The 21,367-nt window shown below is 38.9% G+C and overlaps 1 protein-coding gene across 1 annotated transcript; it reads left to right on the forward strand.

Moving 5' to 3' along the window:
- Positions 1–1,284: 1,284 nt before the first annotated feature.
- RDH14 (retinol dehydrogenase 14) lies at positions 1,285–6,322 on the forward strand. The gene is made up of 2 exons (XM_059078248.2): positions 1,285–1,806; positions 5,603–6,322. The coding sequence occupies exons 1-2, from the start codon at positions 1,414–1,416 to the stop codon at positions 6,218–6,220; spliced, it is 1,011 nt and encodes a 336-aa protein (XP_058934231.1). The 5' UTR covers positions 1,285–1,413; the 3' UTR covers positions 6,221–6,322.
- Positions 6,323–21,367: the final 15,045 nt, after the last annotated feature.

The raw sequence follows: 21,367 nt of genomic DNA on the forward strand, positions 1-21,367 counted from the left end.
CACCTCTGAGCTCCATTCACAGCACTCATAAGAAACCTTCCTCTGGCATTCTACCGCTTGGCTCTTTGTACTATGCCTTCTTGTTGCATGTTATATCCTTCCCAAATACAAGGGAGTGGAGGAGAGTTTATCAAAATCATCTCGGGAGTTTATTTCAAACGACAGAAGTGGCGTGTCTCTTCTCTTGTCCTGAAGATTCTAGAATGGGGGCTGGGGTAGGAGAGGTCTCTGGACCAGACAGTAAGCACCCTGAGGGAAGAAATGGTGCCCTGTTTCTTCGTGACTCGCACAGGGCCTGGCATATATTGGATGGGTGAGTAGATGAACGTATGACCACTTAAGAGTAGCTTGGTCTAAAGTCTGAAGTTTGCAGCTTGAAGATGGATATCTGTGGCAATAACCCCTGACAAAGTTTGAAGTTTGCAGCTTGAAGATGGATATCTGTGGCAATAACCCCTGACATTTCTGAAGCATTTTACAGTGTAAAAAGCACTCTCCCTTCCTTGTTACATTTAATATTCTCCGGAGGGAATGGGGAAGACACTTGTGAATGAGCCCGCTCAGAAGTCTATGTATACAGTAAGTCCATGCTTTTCCCAATGTATATCTACCACTGTCAACTAAGACCATTTGAGAATGCCTCTTTATATATGCATCAAGGCCACAATGGTCTAACATTCTCAAACCGTGGTCCCCAGATAACCTGCATCAGAATCACCTGGGAACTTGTTAGAAATGCACATTCTCAGGTTCCATTTTTGGACTCTAATGAATTTAAAACTGGGCCCTGAAATTTCTGTTTTTACAGGTCCTGAAGTTGATTCCAATGCAACGCTAAAGTCTGAGAACCACTGGTCCATTCTATTTCTAACTGATTCATGCTGTTAAGTTCTTAGCGTCAGCTGTGGGAAAAAAGAGCCCCCTCCTCAGACTTCAGTTCGGCAGGGATCGTTCTCCAGAGGATAAAGGTAAATTGAACTGAGGGCTAACAAGTCCCAGCTGCCCTTGGAAAACACACTAAGCCAGCCCCGAAGTGTAGGATTTGTAAAGCAGCCTATAAAGAGACTTGTAAATTCAAAGAAGTCATTAGGCATTTCCACGGGGAAGGACACCACCACTCTGGGATTTCCATGGGTAGGGACCTCAGAAGCCTGAAAACCCGGGGCCATGCTCACCCTTCTCTCAGGCTGGGAGCCGACTCCACCGAGGAGCCACACAGAGCGCTGTCCTCTACTAACCAATCAGGTGCTCTCGGAAGGGGGACTACAAGTCCCAGCATGCCCCACGCCGCCGTCAGGGGACGACAGGCCGCGCCCCAGCGTTCTTCGCGTACAGGTGGCGAGCTCAGACCCGGGTGCGCGGCGACCCCGGAAGTCCCGCGCAGGGGCAGGTGGGCCCTGGGCCCGGGCGGCCATGGCAGTGGCTACCGTGGCGGCGTTACTGGCCGCACTGGGTGGGGCCCTGTGGCTGGCGGCCCGGCGGTTCGTGGGGCCCAGCGTCCAGCGGCTGCACCGAGGCGGGGACTCCGGCCTCATGCACGGGAAGACAGTGCTGATCACGGGTGCGAACAGCGGCCTGGGCCGCGCCACAGCCGCCGAGCTGCTACGCTTGGGGGCGCGAGTGATCATGGGCTGCCGGGACCGTACGCGCGCCGAGGAGGCGGCGGGTCAGCTCCGCCGCGAGATCTGCCAGGCTGGGGGCCCCGAATTGGGGCCTGACTCCGGCGGGGCCGGCGAGCTCGTCGTCAAAGAGTTGGACCTCGCCTCGCTTCGCTCCGTGCGCTCCTTCTGTCAGGAGGTGCTCCAGGTGTGGAGCTCTGGGAACCTGCTGGAGATACGGGACTAACTAGGGGCTTCGGCCGGCGAGGCGGGGCCTGGAGGGCCGGGGGCTGAGCCGGGGAGGGGACCGCCCACAGTCGAGGGGGTGTGACGTTGGGAGTGATTCGGGAGGCTTGGGAATTGAAGGCTGGAAAAATTGTTAGGGCAGTTTTCTGTCTTCCAAGAATGTTGAGAAAGAAAATGGGCCCAAGAGGAAAATAAGCGAGTTTCTGAACATTTCCTCTTGCCGTGTGAGGACAGCTCAGCAGGAGATCCGCCAGGTCCCTGGATTGTTTTTCCTGTGTCCAAAGTGAATGTGCACCAAGCCATCTCTCAAAGAGCCTGAGAGCACATAGGGGAAGTTGCTAGACAAGGACCTTGGAGCAATTTTTACCGCCCTGCGAGGATAGGAAGTTTAGCTTTCTGCCACCGGTGAACTCATGAGCAGTATTCTTAACCATACTCTGGCCGAACTTCCAAATAGACTGGCGCTTGGAATGCCAGTGTTCATGTGCTCTAAATGGGGACAGAAATAAAAATAATATAATACCTAGCACTTATTGAAAGTTTCCTGTGTGCCAGGAGCTGTTCCAAGCATTTCAGATAATTTTTTTTAATTTTTAATGAAATTAAAGTGACTTTGACTGCTCTTGTCATCCAGTCTTCACAGTAACCCTGTGAGGTAGGCACTGTCATCCCCGTTTTACAACGTAAGGCCACTAAGGCATAGTAGGCTAAGTAATTTGCCCATGATCTGTCTCTAGAGCCCTTGCTTTTAACCCCCGCTATACAGTACTTCTGCTGCCTGCCAGCGAAGTAGAGGATTTCTTTGTTTAGATAGTAGATATTACACTGAAATGGATGTCCTTTGCTGAAATTGAGATAGAAGGGTTCCCTGCAGAGGTGACTTGCAAGAGGGCATTCAGAAGAGTGATGTTTAAAATTAGCTGGCATATGGGCTTCCCTGGTGGCGCAGTGGTTGAGAATCCGCCTGCCGATTCAGGGGACACGGGTTCGTGCCCTGGTCCGGGAGGATCCCACATGTCGCGGAGCGGCTGGGCCCGTGAGCCATGGCCGCTGAGCTTGCGCGTCCGGAACCTGTGCTCCGCAACGGGAGAGGCCACAACAGTGAGGCCCGCATACCACAAAAAAAAAAAAAAAAAAAAAAAAAAAAAAATAGCTGGCATAGAAAAGGAGCCTATATGAAAAGGAGTCTCCTGAGTCTAGAGCAGAAGTTACCAAACTTTCTAATTTTTTCATGATGCCCTTAGGCCAAACAAATATCTAACAGCTTATTCATTAAGTAATTAGATCCAAACAACTTAATAAGTATTTATGTAACAACTTAGGAGCTGTTTGAAAAAAAAATACACATAGCATAGATGAAAGAAAAAAAGATTTTTATTTCATTTTTCAATAACCATAATTATTATAACCATACGTATACTAATGGGAAATGTGCATCTGTTGTTCACTGTACCAGCTTGTCAAACTTTGGAATCAGAGTGAACATTGCCACCGTCATTTCTGTTCTATGTTGATTTTTTTTTTTTTTTTTTTTTTTTTTTTTTTGCGGTATGCGGGCCTCTCACTGCTGTGGCCTCTCCCGTTGTGGAGCACAGGCTCCAGACGCACAGGCTCAGCGGCCATGGCTCACGGGCCCAGCCGCTCCGCGGCATGTGGGATCTTCCCGGACCAGGGCACGAACCCGTGTCTCCTGCATCGGCAGGCGGATTCTCAACCACTGCGCCACCAGGGAAGCCCCTCTATGTTGATTTTTAACATTGTACTTGCATTTTATTGCAGCAACTACTAAACACTCAGCTTTGCAAAGGTAGGACATCATGAAAAGGAATATAGCACAATAAAACGTTGAACCACTTGGAGCTTGGTAGTTTTTGAGATGTTGAGCAGAGTATCATTTTGTTTCCCTTGAAAATTTAAAATACTCCAAATCACCCTGAGAGTTTCCTTGTGACTCTCTAGGGCAACTCCATGCACAGCTGGGGAGCTGTTGCAGAACCAGAGAGTTTTGGTTTGGTTTGCCTTTATGACCAGTATTTCATTATAAGGTTTAGAAATAAGAAGAAATAGTGTACAAGAGATGTTGGGAGAATCAAAAGTGGATCTTCCTATTCATTAAAAATGTAGATGGGACTGGGTATACTTATTCCTTGATACCTATGGTTTCTCACTACTTTGGCCGTTTGACAGAACCAATTAAAAGTTAAGGAGATAAAGAGATAACTAAGTTGTCCTTGCTTCTAAGTGTGTATTAAGTTCCTTCCTGGCTCTGAAGTTCAGTAGTTCAGTGACTATAACCAGAATTTTTTTTAAAAAAAGGAAGTGTAAATTTCCCACAGGTTGGTATTCTTGGTATTTATGTCCTTTATCTTCTAGAATTTAAAAAACAGTAAATGATACAGTCTTAAAATAACACAAGCCCAGCAAAGAATGATGGCTCAGAAATGATTAATACAGGAAACTCTTCCAAAGGATTACTGAAAAGAACACTCCTTTCTTTCCCCCACGGGTGAACTTTTGCCTTCTTTTTGAAGTTGACTATTGGAAAAGCAAACGGTGCTGAGACAGAATGAGAAATAGTTAATCCACTGACAGGTAGGCTTTGATAACAGTTGTGAAATTTAACACATTTTTCTTTTCACCTACATTTGGCAAAAGGGCCAGTGATATTTGAAATTTGACCTCAAATTTATTTAATTGTGGGTCATCACTGTGTCTTTACACCTGGAACACGTTGTACATTTCTTTTTCTCTGCCCATCAAAAGAGACAGAGGAGCCAGGAAGGGACGGGGGAAAACCAACCTACATGAAGTAAAGAATGAAAAGACTTCCCTTTGAGGACAGTCTAAATTTTAGGACTTTAATCTGGGAAGATGCAGGAGGATATATGGTCAAAGTGCGGAATTCTGACTGTATAGATCTCTAAGTTGGGGGCTCCTCGAAGCTTGAAAGAGGTAGATTTCATATCGGGGGGGAAAAAGAACTGTGAATTCTAGAGTCGTAATAGAGGTTAAAGGTGTTTGCTGGGCAGACCTCCTCTGTTAAGTCTCCTTTGCTGTTATTGTGAGGCTTAGTATGTATGATTCATGGTTTTGTTTCTGATATGTTTATACTACCTGTTTAATATTTTTCCTAATGTTTCTTTGATTTATTCATGATGTTCTCTCCAGTCTTCATTTGCATCCCTCACCCTCTCTATTGCTTGCCCCATTTTTAAGGAAACAACTTGGAGTTTCTCCATTCCCATGGTGGCATTTATTCTTAGAAAATTACAGAATAAAACAATCCTAACTTGCCCCTGGTGTTGATAGGAGTAGCTCTGGGAATAAACAGTGCTGACCTGTCTTCTGCTGTAGTTCCACTCTCTAGCTCACATTGACTGTCTAGCTATGGTTTGAAAATCCCAATTAGAAAAGCAGTCTAGCTTACTAATTAAGAATAGGGCCTTTGGTGTCAGATTTCAACTTCAGGTTTTTGTTTGCCACTTAGGAGCACTGTGATTGATTCTGGACAAATCACCTAACTCGGGTGCTTCAGTTTGCTTGTAGAGTTGTTGAGAGTAGTTGAGATATTAACATGAAAAGCACCGGGTCAGGCATGCAAGTCGTTGTCCTCTTGGTCTTCTTTTCTTCAATTGTTGAAAACTGATAGAGGCGTTTTTTAGAATTTTAGTAGTTTGCAGGAATTGTTTAAAATTTTATTTTAGGCACATTTAAGGCCTGTGTTCATAACTCTGCCGTTCTCTTTTTGCCCTTTGAAGGAAGAGCCTAGGCTGGATGTTTTGATCAACAACGCAGGCATCTTCCAGTGCCCATATATGAAGACTGAAGATGGGTTTGAGATGCAGTTTGGAGTGAACCATCTGGGGCACTTCCTCCTCACCAATCTTCTCCTTGGCCTCCTTAAAGGTTCCGCTCCCAGCAGGATTGTGGTAGTTACCTCCAGACTTTATAAATATGGAGACATCAACTTTGAAGACTTGAACAGTGAACAGAACTATAATAAAAGCTTCTGTTATAGTCGGAGCAAACTGGCTAACATCCTTTTTACCAGAGAACTAGCCCGCCGCTTAGAAGGCACAAACGTCACTGTCAACGCGTTACACCCGGGCATGGTGCGGACCAACCTCGGGAGGCACATACACATCCCACTGCTAGTCAGACCACTTTTCAACTTGGTTTCATGGGCTTTTTTCAAAACTCCACTAGAAGGTGCCCAGACTTCGATTTATTTAGCCTCTTCCCCTGAGGTAGAAGGTGTGTCAGGAAAGTACTTTGGGGACTGTAAAGAGGAAGAACTATTGCCCAAAGCTATGGATGAATCTGTTGCAGGAAAACTCTGGGATGTCAGTGAAGTAATGGTTGGCATATTAAAATAGGAACGAGGAGTGGAAGAGAGCTGTTTGTAAGACTGGATGTCAGCTCTATCGTTTGGGGGTGTTTTTTTTTGGCTACTCCACGTGGCTTGTGGGATCTTAGTTCCCCAACCAGGGATCTAACCCGGGCTCCCAGCAGTGGAAGCATGGAGTCCTAACCACTGGACCGCCAGGGAATTCCCTGGATGTCAGCTCTATCTTTGATCAGGAATGGTGTGGCTTGGGCACTTGCTACTTGAAAATGCAATTTTGGTTTTACTATAGTAGTGCTAAGAGGTACATAGAGATTTTTTTTTTTTTTTTTTTTTTTTTTTTTTTTGTGGTATGCGGGCCTCTCACTGTTGTGGCCTCTCCCGTTGTGGAGCACAGGCTCCAGATGCGCAGGCTCAGCGGCCATGGCTCACGGGCCCAGCCGCTCCGCGGCATGTGGAATCTTCCCGGACCGGGGCACGAACCCGTGTCCCCTGCATCGGCAGGTGGACTCTCAACCACTGCACCACCAGGGAAGCCCCTTATAAAGATATTTTGAAGTTACTGAAAAGTTATTTTTTGGAGAACATAAAATTACAGAAAAGATGTTTTAAATATATATAATCATATCAATGATTATAATGAGTGATATGGTTATATTTTAAAATTATAATTGAACAAGCATGGATCACAAATATTAAAGAATTCAGGGACTTGAAATAGATACTTTGAGAAGTTTTTCAAATATCTTTGAGTTTTATGGTATGTTTAAAGTGTTAAATGTTTTAATGACAGTACTGGCTTTTGTGGGGAAATAATATATGCATGGTTTGAATGCACAATTCTTACTTGGAATAAATTTACTGTTGCATATTCTTATTTGTGTATTTCTTTAGAAGTTTCTCTGAAATTAGTCCTTTATCATCTCATTAGCCTCTGCTGATCTTGTTATGCCCAGTGCCTTTTCTTCCCGCTATCTTGCGCACTGCTTTAAGCAGTAATAGTTCTAAAACCCAAATCTGTGTCACAGTGTCATGTCCCTGCTTAAAAACTCGTGGTGGTTTCCAGTTGCCCATAACTGGGTTTCCAGCCTTTTTTCTTTCTTTTTTAGGCTGCAGAATGTTTTTCTTCAAGAGAAGTCTTATTCAAATGTAGAAGCTGGATGGGTATAATAGATCATAGCGATGCTGTGAGGATGGAGTCTTCCAAGGCTATTTCTGAAGGGACTTTGTGCAGTTCAGTAGTTTATAAACCATTTCCATTTAAACATGTTAGTATACTTTTGAGAGTCCCCATGAACTGGCCACATGCTTACCTTGTACTCTTACACTCAGTGCTGTCCAGTAGAGCTTTCTGCAATGATGGAAATAATTCTTTCTGCACTGTCCAATATGGTAGACTCTAGACACGTGTTTATTGAGTACTTGAAATGTGACTGAGAACTGATTTTCTAATATTACTTGAGGTCAATTTAAATTTAAATAGGCCTAGTTACTAACACCTTAGACACTATATCTCTACTCCTTTCATTGTATAACCCAGTCCCCAATATGGACCAATCACCCACTTGCCTCTGGGCCTTTCCTTATATTGTTCTTTCAATCTGGAATATCCTTCTCTTTTTTACTGGGAATACTACTTGGCCTTTACATTCCCTTCAAGTGTGTTCCTTTCCTTAATATCTGTAGGAGGATCCAGTTCTCACTCTACTTTTTTTTCATTGATCTTGGCAGATTTACTAGGAATTTAGTGCACTAATTATTTGTTCACAACTCTAGCTAGACAATTGCAATAGGAATTATCCAAGGAAAGATTAAATTCTTACTAGTTTTCCTTTCTCAAGAGTCAGGTATAGTACCTGACACAGTAAATACTAATGTGTGAGTAAATAATAAGTCACTGGTGGTATACATAAAAATAATTGAGTAAGTAGGAATATTGTAGGCATCAATAGTAATTTTAACTATTTGTTTTAACCATCTCATAATATTGACGAAAGGAATTATGACTGTAAAGGATAGACAACTACACGGAATTTAATGGCCATTTTGGTCAGGAGTAGTCCTTGATTGGTTATTATTTTTAAGACTGTAATATCTGGTTACCAGTATCAGTTCTTTCTAAGAATGGCAGGATCTTGGCAGATGGTATAGAAGGTCTGTTTTCTGTTAGAGCATTGAGTTGTGAATATGAGAAACACTTAGTGTTTGTATCATCACAAGTGTGTCTTTGCAGGTGTAGTCATTATAGCTGCATCATATTTGAAAAAATTTTTTTAAATAATCCTACAAAGAGACCTGCTGAATTTAGAAATATGGGCAGGAAATACATCAGAATGCAACCTGGAAAAATGGAAGCTAATAAATCCGTCCTACACCTCGACTTCATTAAAAAGGAGCCTTTTTTTTTTTTTTTTTTCATTTAATACCATCTTTTCTGGCTGTATTTTGATACCTGATGCTTTTCAGGGGATTTGGGCCTTTTGTAAGAGTTGAGCCTTTCAGAGTTCTTGTTTGTGGCACCATAATAAAATAGGATATATTAATTTATCATGATGGAAAACTAGAAACTAGAAACTCATCTGGAAACACTACCTATTAAGGTAAAACGAGCTGCCATTTGGAAGATGTCCTTCCCACTTGGTGTTTGGTGGAATCGAGGGCTAATCGCTGTAGTATAACTAGTTAGATTTTGAAGATTATTTAAACCCTTTGCTTCTCTCTCCTTTCCCCTTTCTGCTGACTTCTATTTCACTGGGCAAGGAAATAAGAAAAAGGCAATTCTGTTACTTTGATACTCTCACCTTTAGCAAAATATTGTTAAGAAAGAAGCATGTAATGTGCCAGATAATGGAACAATTGAGTTGGAAACCCATTTTCATGTTGGTTACTGACTTAATCTTTTGAAATACTGACTTCTATTTCAAGCAGGTTTTTCTGAAAATGAGTGAGATTTCTAGGTCCACTGCCTCAACTTCACTCAGAGTAACTATTTTATATAGTGGGGTTCTAAGTAGCATTTAATTGGGAAAGTGATCTCACTGCTTTAATATACCACCACATCGGGTTTGATGAACAACTCTACTGCTGAATTCTCTCTGTGACCTTGGCAAGTTGCTTAACCTCTCTGAGCTTCTGTTTTCTTGGTTCTATCATTGAGACATGAATGCAAACTTTATTGTTCAGTGAAGAGGCCGACAGAGTAGAGTGTAACAAAATACCTGCCACGTGTTCATTTCCTGTTCCCTATGTACCTTATCATTATACTATTATTAGTAATAGTAATTAGGTGAGTACACATAATGGGGAAAAAACCTCTAAACCAAGAGTCAGCAACCTTTTTTTAAAAAGGCTAGATTGTAAATACTTAAGGTTATTAAGCCATATGCACTTTTTCTGTTACATATTCTTTTTTAACAATCTGTTAAAAATATTAAAAGTTCTTGGATCACAAAGGCCATACTATTTACTTATGCAACACCCCAATGTATTCACTAATTTGTCTTTTTTTTTAGATTTTTTTTTGATATGGACCATTTTTAAAGTCTTTATTGAATTTGTTATAATATTGCTTGTTTTGTGTTTTAGTTCCCCAGTCAAGGATCGAACCCACACCCCCTGCATTGGAAGGTCAAGTCTTAACCACTGGACCACTAGGGAAGTCCCCACTCATTTGTCTTTTTTTTTTTTTTTTTTCAGTATGCGGGCCTCTCACTGTGTGGCCTGTCCCGTTGCAGAGCACAGGCTCCGGATGCGCAGGCCTAGCGGCCATGGCTCACGAGCTTAGTTGCTCCGCGGCATGTGGGATCTTCCCGGACCAGGGCACGAACCCGTGTCTCCTGCATCGACAGGCGGATTCTCAACCACTGCGCCACCAGGGAAGCCCTCATTTGTCTTTAAGACACCATGTAAGGCACAGTTCTCATGTACACTGTTACTCCTATTAATAAGTCTCCTGTTCTTTCTCCTAATGATTTCTAATCTCCTGTGACTAATTGCTTGCGGACCCTGGAAGTGTAAAGAGTGTATTCTTCAAATCTCTCCAGCTATAGATTCTGGTGTGAGGAATAGCAGTTATTTGCCTTCAGCTTCCTCTCTCACAAACCTGCTGCGCCTGGGCAGAGATCTAAGAGAACCTATATTTGAATATTTAATTGATTCCAAATGTGCTAAGGAACACTGCAGAGAAGACATGTTACTAATCACTCTTCAGGAGCTTGGCCCCTACAGAAACAGCTTCAGATGTTTCCCAAACCTTCTCTGGACAATAGGGAGTTAAATTAGTTACGGGTTACCATGGAGGAAGGGAGTCTACTCCTAGAGGAAAGTTAAATGGAGCCCTCACACAGACATGAGGAAGAGTTTCTGCTACACTAGATGTTTAATCAAAGTCCAGTAGAAGCCCTCTTACTAGCCATCATCTAACAGACTGGCTGCAATAGCTGATTCTCCATTCTGTTTGTAAAACATGGTGACTGATGCCCACAGCATGCGAATGCCGTAGGCTGGCAGGCTCCCTGCTAGCGTACCTCTGGCACTTCTGCCCCCACCTATTCTCTTATATACTTAGGAAGAGTGAGTTTCGTACCATTCATTTACTCATTTAATAAATATTTATTGAATGCCCAGTATGTGCCAGGCATTCTTCCAGGTTTGCAGGACTTAGGAGGCAACAAAGGAAACCAAACCAAACCTGCATGTGTATGTTAGCTGTGCTCGTTATTAATCATACTAGAAGTTATTAATCATACTAGAAGTTATTAATCATAATGCAAACCAATGAAATATGAATACAAAGAGAAAATGGATTTCTATGAAAAGTAAGCGGAGTGCTTTGTAAAAGCTAAATGAAGGTGACTCACTAGAAACTTACTGTTGAATAACGTTTCGAAACAACTGTCAAATACTAAAAATAAATATAAAAATCTAAAAGTTGTCTCTATTAAGTGCTTTGCAAGTGGCTTTAAATTTTGACCCCATTTTAAAGACTCAGAAAAACAAAAAAGACGAATCCTTAGCTTTATATCAGAAGTTGGGAAATGAATGGACATGTTGTATGTTTTAAGTTCAAATAATAATGTTGTGCATATGATTCATCTTTACAATTTCTTTCTTTAATCAATTTTTCATGTGACCCACCAATTTCAAATAAGAGGGCTTCTATTGTATAAAGTAGACATATCAAAAAAGTTTCAGTTTGGAGGAACTTGAAATAAATGTTTCTGTGTAGTGAATCACATTCACCCAAAGCCTTCTAATCTAAATTTGGGAATATGTTTTTTTTAATGTCCCAATATATTTATTATTTGATGTATTTTGTCCTGAATGTTTTTTGCAGCCTAAGACTTATTTTTATCAACTCTGTTTGCTTCATTCTCTCATTTAAAGCTCCTACTCATTGTGTTAAACAGATAAATTCTTGAACACTTAGCACAGTTATTTTTCAGTAGGTCATTTTATCATTAGAAGTTGCCATGTTACATATGATGTATTACAGCTTGATCTGTCCTAAGCTGCAGGTCTTAAAGTCTATTTTCAAACTTCCTTTATAAATTCTAACTTAAAATACTTGTACCTTTATTTATTTATTTATTTATTTAGTATACTCCATAGATCTGGATAGTTATCAAGTTATTAGCAGAATGGCTCTAAATCCTAATGGCATCTTTTTTGCTACTATGTGAGCTGTAAGTTGAGTTAGTAAATACAAGTTTCTATTGTAAATATACTCAACAGATTTTTATCTGTGCAGACCTACACAGTGTTGGCATTTTAGGTATATCTGGAAGTTATACACATGGTCTGAGGAAATGCTGAGCGGGAAGAAATTGTATAATCATTATTAGTTTGCGAAAAAGGAAAAGCAAGTTTCTGCCACCAACCCATGAAAGCACAGGAAATGGCTTCGTGTAGTAGGTGTTCGAGTCTAAGCATTCTGTTGACAGAAGTGGGTTCTACCCAGGGATTTTGTGTTAATGTAATCAAACACTTCAGAGCTGCAGCCTAGCAAGCTCAAGTCCACCCACCTCAGAGTTTATCTTTAGCTCATCTGGAAGAGTTTATTTTAAACATTGAACATTGTTTGCTGCTGTTGAAATGAAAGTGAGAGAGTTACAAGCTTTCTTCCACTGCCATCTGGCAGATTTACTGATGGATCAGGTTCTTTAATCCATGCAGCCCCGTGTGTGGGAGCTATTGTCTCTGTGTTGATCATGCAGCTGGCTTGGCTGAACTTTCAAAAGCTCACACAAAGCTATCAAGAGCCATCCTATAGATAAATGAAGCTTGGGGGTGTTACAAAAGTCACTGTATACTTTTCATTTTTCTCTGAGCCCACATTTTTTACTCTATAGTTCCCTGTGAACTGGAAAAGAGGATAACTATATTTGAATATTTTGAAAAAATAATTGAAGTTGCAAAAAAGTGACTATACTTAAATTAGAAAATTATGGCAAAGTGGAAAGGAAAGGAACAAGCAGACTTGGGGGAGAGGTCTGTATCTCATTAAAGTAAATGTGGGATGCAAGAAGTCAAATGAGAGTGTTCTTTTCAATGGGGATTTACCTTTCTCGTTTTCCACACTATGTGTGATACGGGTACATTCAATGATACACACACATTACATAGTTAACCATTAGTTGCAGCCTCCATGGGTATGAAACTATACAGGGTCTCACACAGGACATCATGCCAAGTATAGCTTACAGCTAACTCCAGGGCACAATTTTGATCATACCCACAAGTGCATACACAAGCATCAAGAGATTACATACGAGTAGTGGGCTGTATGCAAGATAAGATACCTTCAATATAACGTATTAAGTTTGTAGGAACATAAGACAAATAGAACCAATAATATTTTGGATGTGGTCAATTGCCATTCAGATTTCTTTGCTACCTACATCTGGAGCACCCTTTTTATCTTGCATAGGCTGGAGAGTTTTAAAACAATAAACAAAAGTCTACATTGCCTATGTTCTGGATGAAAACCAGTTTCCAACATGTAGGTGCCCCTAGAGTGAGACTTTGAAGAGGGAATTGAAAGGAAAGACATCTTCCTAGTGTTTCTGACTATTTTCTGCTGGCAAGAAAGGTTGTGGGTACAGAGTGGTTTCTTTTAGTTTAATTTGGTGGGTTTTGTTTTTTGGGGGGAGGTTTTCTTTTGGTTTTTGATAACAAGAGGCAATTGGGGTAGACCTGACAATTCTGTGTCCATCCACTTCTTAATGGGTGTTGAGAGGAGGTTACAATGGTGGTGGCCTCCTAATCCCAGTTTCCTGATCCCTGGACTCATAGCTGTGGTGCTGTGTGTTGTAACTCAGTATTTCCATCTCACCCTCCAGATTCCCACCTTCCTGATCGTGGCAAAGGCAGTCACTTCCCCTTGCAGGTCAGTTCTGTTGTATTTCTGGAGTCATTACTGTGAATATAACCTATCCCACTTTTCCAGCCCTGCCCATTATTTTGTAGACACCTAGTTTACTATAATCTATCTTGTTCTTAAAATACTGTATCTGGGATGGATTTTGTTTCCTATAAAGAAAACAGACCACCAGGATTACTGACCAGAGAGAAGAAACATAAATTTGTAAATAAAAATCACCTTGCAAATGAGCAAGTGAAGGCATATATAGAAGACATGAAAAATTGAATATTACAACTTGAAAGGGACGGGGCTGATGAAAGAAAGGCAGCCAACATGGCACGCCTTTGGTGAAATCAATAGTACGATGTTTGGGCCTTAGCTTAGCAGCCTCAGATATTTGAATTTGTCAAAATGTCAGCTGATAATGAAAAACCACCAAAGGAACTAGAAATCTCTTTCCTTTGGGTAGCATTTTGTACCCAAGTGAGGAAATCCACTTGGGGAGCCAAATTATAATCAGAATCTTGATTTGTTATTATAGAATCAGAGGAGAGGAAGTTAATTCTGAGGCTGAATATTTGGTGACATTAGTGGTGGTACCTGCATAAGCAGGAGATTTATGCTCTGGATGGACATGGATCTTAGCGTGGGCCTTCTAAGCATGTGTTCTATTGTTGCTGACTATGCTGCCTTCCGAGTGACACTTTTTTCATTTTTTAAAATATCTCTTTATCATCTAAATATTGCTGGTCAGGCTCAGGAGACATTTTTGCCTCTAGTGTACCTCACAGAGAGGCAGAAAAGGGACCAAGTGAATTAGCCACATTCAAAGACACAGATAGGGGTAGAGGAATATATTATTCATAATTGAAAAGACTGTCAGTTAAGAGAATATCTGAGAATCATTCCTAATATGAGATTTCAGGTGAACGGATTAATTTATCACAGCTGTTTTCCATTTAAGAAAAAAGTAATAAATACTGGGCTTCCTTTAGCAGGCAATTTGATTAAGATTGTAGAATGACTTGTGATGGATAATCCTGCATAAGTGTTTGGGATACTGTGAACTGATTAAAAAGACATTCATAACTGAAACCCTGGCTACCCTAGGAATATTTATTTCTATTTATCTGCTGCAAATCAAATCAGAGAAGTAAAGGTGAGAGGGGATTCAAAGGCTAGATGTGAGTTTTCAAGAACCAGACTATACTGCATTGAAGGCAGTGACATGTTTGAACATTCCCACTTCCTGCTAACATCTGGCACAGGGCTGTATTATATTTATTATTCACAAGATATTAGGTTGGTTATTTAATTAGTTAATTAATGACCTAAAAACTAAGCAGTCTACCACACTATTGATAGCCAGGGTAGATGGAGCTGACTTAACCGGCCTGGAGGATGGTCTCTTCCTACACCTTAGAGAATGACTTCAACCTTGACAGGGAAAAGAAGGCCCTTCTGGCTTGTGAAAGTGCTGGATTTTCCTACATACTCTATGCAAAACACAGAATGATAAGCATGAAAGCCCTGAGTAAGTGTGTCATCATTTTTGACAACTGTAGTCAGTGGTAATTTGGAATTAATAGGAGAGAAGCTAGAATATCAACAAAGAAGGGTCACAGATGAAAAAGAATTAATCTTGCCACAACTTTCCCTGGAAGCTTCTATAGAGTTTAAATTATTGACTACTGTCTTCTGCAGTCCTGTGTATTCTAGTAAATGATCTGCCTTCAGTTGATTAGATATGATCTTCCAGAGGCAACCCAATTAATTCTGCCATAACCAGTATGTATTTATGCTGCCCCATAATCAATTTTCAAATAAGTATATATGTATAAAAAAATTAAAGGGCTTGCTTGTTTTTTAAAGAATGTCACATTTTTGCAAATTCCTAAGACCATGGGTCATAAATTAATAGGACAGATTAGGAGAAAGTTCTTTCTAGCATAATAACAACTACTATTTATGTGAGATATTTTATGTGTATTATCTCTGATCCTTGTAACAACACTGCAGGGTATTTCTATTCCTAAGCCTAGTGACTTTGCCTAAAGTCTGATGAGCTCATCATTTGAACCAAAATTTTTCAGATTTTAGAGCCTCTGACTCCATTGTACCAGTTGTACACTTCTTTTAGTGAACTAAAATAATGTACACAGAAAAAGTTAAAATCTTCTCTAAAATAAAAAAACAGTAGATATTTAATTCTCATATTTATAATTATTATTATTCACAATTTTCCATTTAGTATATTCATTTTCTAGAGGAGATAATGTTTGAAATAAGATTTTTTTCTGCCTGTTAGGTCAAGAATGTGTTGAAAAAAATTTTTTCATTGACTACTATATTTAGTTTCTCTGTCAACACCAGTTAATTGAAAAGTTTTCTGCATAATATCCCCAAGTGTAAATTATTTATCAGGGTGGTTAAATAACCCAGTGCCCAATCCAGAGTGTTGGTTTTCTGTCAGAGGGAAATATATCATCTTTCATGGGTTTTGAGAAATTGCACAAACAATGAAGATGTCTGACTTAAATCATAGTACAATGATCAAAAGAACCATATTACCGTACTTTATAGTAAATGCATCCATTTCTTTAGAAATACAGGTTTTAACTCTCCAACATCTGTTGAGAATTCAGAGAGATTACACATATCCTATTAGTGAAAACCCACTAATTAAAGATTCCTAATACTTAGGATAGTTTTCCCACTATGTAACTGATAACACACATGATACATCAATATTATTTCATGTAAAATTTTCTAAATAAAATGGGAGGTGACAGAGAACAGATTTTTTGTGTGTTTCTTTTCCAAAATAGTTATTTCAGGGAACATTGGTTTCTGGAATTGGCAGGCTAGGTTATTTGGACCAATTTTTATTTAAAGACAACTAACAATTCCGATGAAAATAGAAAAAAAATAAATTTTCTTTAAAACACCAAAATGCTAGGAGGCTTCCCTGGTGGCACAGTGGTTGAGAGTCCACCTGCCGATGCAGGGGAGTCCGGGAGGATCCCACATGCCGCGGAGCGGCTGGGCCCGTGAGCCATGGCCGCTGAGCCTGCGCGTCCGGGGCCTGTGCTCCGCAACGGGAGAGGCCACAACAGGGAGAGGCCCACGTACCACAAAAAAACAAACAAACAAAAAAAAAAAAACACCACCAAAATGCTGAAAAGATGGTGAGAAATTCTTAATCAAAATCATGCAAACATGAAGGTAAGAATTCTAAAAGTTAAGCGAGAAGGCAAAATTACTTTGTCATAGAGAACATTTGTCTCCCTACAAGAAACAGCAAGTATATAATTTTTTTGACTACTTAGAAGCCTAGAATGAAGGAGGCTAGAAATGAAAGCCTGAACAAAATCTGGGATTGATAGGCACCCACACAAACTCACATTAAGCTGGGATTCTGAACGACTACACACTCAAGGTGAGGGTGAGCAAGAATTAAAGTTATATTATATTCCCAACTATCCCATGTAACAGGGGAGTTGTCTTAAGGTTGAGAAGAAGAGGGAACATATAAAAGAAGAGAAAACCTATCCCTGGAAGGCTATAAACTAACCCCTGGCCCCCATGCATAAGTGAAAATTGATTCCACAAGGACAATACAAGAAAACTCAAACCATCAATTTGGTCTAAAATTCTTAGGACTGCTAATAACCTAGATGACCAGCAAGAAAAAAAAAAAAAATTCAAATCCTCTTTAGAGGAAGGTACCTTCATAAAAGGGCTTGGACAACCTCTATAAATAATTTTTTTCAAGGGTAATGATTAGCAGTAAAGTTACGAGTGCAGGTACCATGAGTGAGAGTCATCAGCAAAATATGCCAAAATATCAGATATGGAAATTATCAGACTTGGATGATAGACCCACTATACTTACTGTGTATAAAGAAATTAAAATGAGTTTGAAAATTTCAGCAGAGAGCAAAAAAATATAAAAGCAACAAATTTTAGAATGATATGGGACTTGGACTTCTAGAAATGGAAATTACTATAACTGAAATTAAAAGTTCAGAGTGTGCATTTGGCTGCAGATTGAACATGACAGAAGAGGGAAGTAATGAGCCAAAGGGACAGTAAGAAGAAACCATCCAGAATGCTGTTAAGAGAGATGCAAATTTTAGGTGAGAAATTAATAAATGTGGTAGATCAAATAAAATATATATAATATACATTTTTGGAGTTATAGAAAGAAAACAAAGAGAGAATAGGGACAGAGGCAATATTTGAAGAGAAGATGAGAGGGAATTTTCCAGAACTGATGAAAAACAATAATCCACGTCTCCAACAAGCCTAATTTTAAGCAGAAATATTAAAAAGGTAACATTGAAAACATATGTCCATGCAAAAAAACTGCACAGATATTTATAGCAGCTTTATTCATAAGTGCAAAACTTGGAAACAACCAACATGTACCTCAGTTAGGCAAACAAAAATAATTGTCTGTGATATATCCAGACAATGGAATATTATTCATCACTAAAAAGAAATGAGCTATCAAGCCATGAGAATGCACGGAAGACTCTTAAATGCATATTGCTAAGTGAAAGAAGCCAGTCTGAAAAGGCTACATGTTGTATGATTCCAAGTATATGACATTCTGGAAAAGACAAAACTATGAAGACAGTAGAGATTAGTGGTTAACAGGGTTAAGAGAGAAGGGAGGGATGAATAAGGAGAGCACAGAGGATTTTTAGGGCAGTGAAACTATTCTGTATGATACTATAATGGTGGATATATGTCATTGTACATTTGTCAATATCCATAGAATGTACAATACTGAGTGAACCCTATATTTTAATAAAAAAGCATTTGTAACTAGATACATCATAAAGAAACTGCAGAAAACAGAAGTCAAAGAGATGATCTTAAAAGCTACAGTGAAATTGCCTTTAAAAGCAAGATTGATGGACAGCTGACTTATCACCAGAAGTAGAGTATGAAAGCCAGAAGACAGTAATATGCTAAATGAAAATAACGACCAACCCAGAATTCTATACCCAATCAAAATATATATCCAGGATGGATGTAAATTAAAAATCTTAACAAACATACTAAAACGGAGAGAACTGGCCACTATTGAACCACATCAAAGGGCATCTTATTTTTTTTTCCTATTTATTGCTTCACTTTATTTTTATAATTGATTTTAATACCATAATTAGAGTTAATACCTAACACTAAGTTAAAATATAGCTATATAAATGGTGGCTGCTCATATTTTTTTAGAATATCTCATATTATATATATATATATATATATATATATATATATATATACACACACACATATGTATCATTGAAGAATAGTTGATTTACAATGTGTCAGTTTCTGGTGTACAGCAAAGTGATTTAGTTATATATATATATTATATATATATATATTCTTTTTCCTATTCTTTTCCATTATGGTTTATTGCAGGATATTGAATATAGTTCCCTGTGCTATACAGTAGGACCTTGTTGTTTATCCATGTTATATGTAATAGTTTGCATCTGTTAATCCCAAACTCCCAATCCAACCCTCCCCAAAGGACATTTTAAATGATTCACTTCAGACACATGGAAAGTAATTCCAAACAGAAGTTCTGAGATACAGGAAAGAAGCAAGAACAAAGAAAATATTGTGTAAGTATAAAGCTGATAATTATGTTATTATTTATAAATAATAACGTATATAAAATAACAATGTAAGATAATAGACTTATACCTGATAATATTTAGATAGAAATCAGGAACGGGTGAATTGAGTTAAACTGTTCTGAAGATTTTCTATTGTGCAGGGGTGAGATAAAGGTAAAGTTCGGTATTCAAACTTATTGTAAAGGATGAATGATGTAATATAGAGTAACCATTGAAATAATTTTTAAAAGGTGTAATCTCTAAAGTAGTGTAGCAGAAAAAACAGAATGATAAAAATAATGTTTCTGAAAGAAAATAAGAAATAAGGAAAAATGTAGAAAATGTGGAAGGATATGAAATAGCATGGTAGATGTAAAACAAAATGTGTAGTTATAATAAATAAAAGTGAATAAATACTTCTGTAAAAAAAAAACAGAACTTTTTATACTATTTTAAAAACCCAGTGTTATAGAAATGTATCTTGAAAGTAAGTATGAAGATATTAACAACAAAAGAAAGGAAAAATATGCATCAGGAAAAGTCACCAAGTTAAAACTGGCAGAACTCTGTGAAAACAAACTAACACTTAAGCTGAAAAGCACTATGTAGATAAAGAAGGTCACTTCATGATGATAAATGTTTTTAATTCACCAGGAAGATACCACCGTTTTTTAAAAAAATTTCATAAACCTAACTATGAAATTTAAAGTTACAGAGCCTCAAAACATACAAAGCCAGAAGCAAGAAAGCATGTCTACAAGGGGAATGGGCATATCTACTGTCATAGTGGGATTTGTTTTAACACATCTACCTCAGTAATTGATTGACAAAGCTGGCCAGATGTCGGTGAGCCTGTCAACGATTTGAACAGCAATTTGGTTAAGTGAGTTGATTTAATGGACAGATATGCAGCACTGTACCCAACCAAAGGAGAATATATCAACTCTCAAGGACAGGCAGAAGAATATCAAAAAGTGATTTTATAGTGGGATATGAAGCAAGTTTCAACATATCTCATGAATTTGAGAGCACATAATGTTCCCTAATCACGACAGAGTTAAGAGAAGCGTCAGTAACTAAACATAATTGGGAAACTCTTGTATGTTTGAGAATCAAGAAATACACTTCTAGATTAGTGATGGATCAAATAAGAAACCAAAGTAGGAATTTTTAAATATATTTAGAAAATGATAGTGAAATAATAGCCTTGAATGAACATATTAGAAACAGAGAATAATTGGAAATCAATCAGCTATGCATTCATTTTCAGAAGTTAAAAAATACAGAAAAAATTAACTCGAGTAAATAAAAAAACAAACAAATAAGGAATTTAGAATATAAGATCAGATGCTAATGAAATAGAAAGCAAACATATAATAGAAGGATCAGCAATATTAATTCTTTGAAAAGATTGATAAAACTGGCCTCCGCTTGTAAAGGAGGCACAAATACACAAACAATATCATTCACCTGGCTTAAGCTCACTATCTCTGTGTTCAGTTGTAAAGTAAATAAAATAAAATAAAATAAAATAAGAAAAAGAAACTAGTTTTAAAAAAAAAAGGCATACTCAAAATATTATTTCTAAGATTGCACCAAACCAATAATGTCCAGTTAGGGATTATGTAGTTTATCATTAGCTGGGACCAATCTTTTCTTCTAATACATCTATAAATTTATAATGTTTGTTCAAGTTAAATATCTCTGACTTTCACACACATCTAAGAAGCATGTCATGTATGGACACATGCGTCTAACTTTGCCTTTTGATCTTCTCCACAATTTGTGAGGTGGGTATTCTTAGTCTCCTTCTAGAGATGAGGAAGTTGAGGCTCAGAGACACGAGGCAGCAGGTAATTAACAGAACAGCAGGTGGGCAGGCAGGTAGGCCGTCTCGGGCTTATGTGACTTGTCATCCTTCAACACCCCACAAGCATTTAGGCCCTTCTCTCAGCAGATTGCCACGAATCTCTGTGAACACGCTCCACTAAATCCTGAAATGAGATCCACTTCCTTTCCAGTTATTTTTATTTTTTTAAAGGCTCTCAAAGACTCAGTTGAATGATTATCTACTAGAAGAACTTCAAAAACTATAAATTAAACTAGAAAGGTGGGTGGCTTCTCCTCAATCCCACCTTTCTATCCATGAACCCATTACCAGGGGAAAAAAAAAAATCTT

This window comes from Kogia breviceps, chromosome 11 (assembly GCF_026419965.1).
Source record: "Kogia breviceps isolate mKogBre1 chromosome 11, mKogBre1 haplotype 1, whole genome shotgun sequence".
In the NCBI taxonomy this organism is placed as follows: Eukaryota; Metazoa; Chordata; class Mammalia; order Artiodactyla; family Physeteridae; genus Kogia; species Kogia breviceps.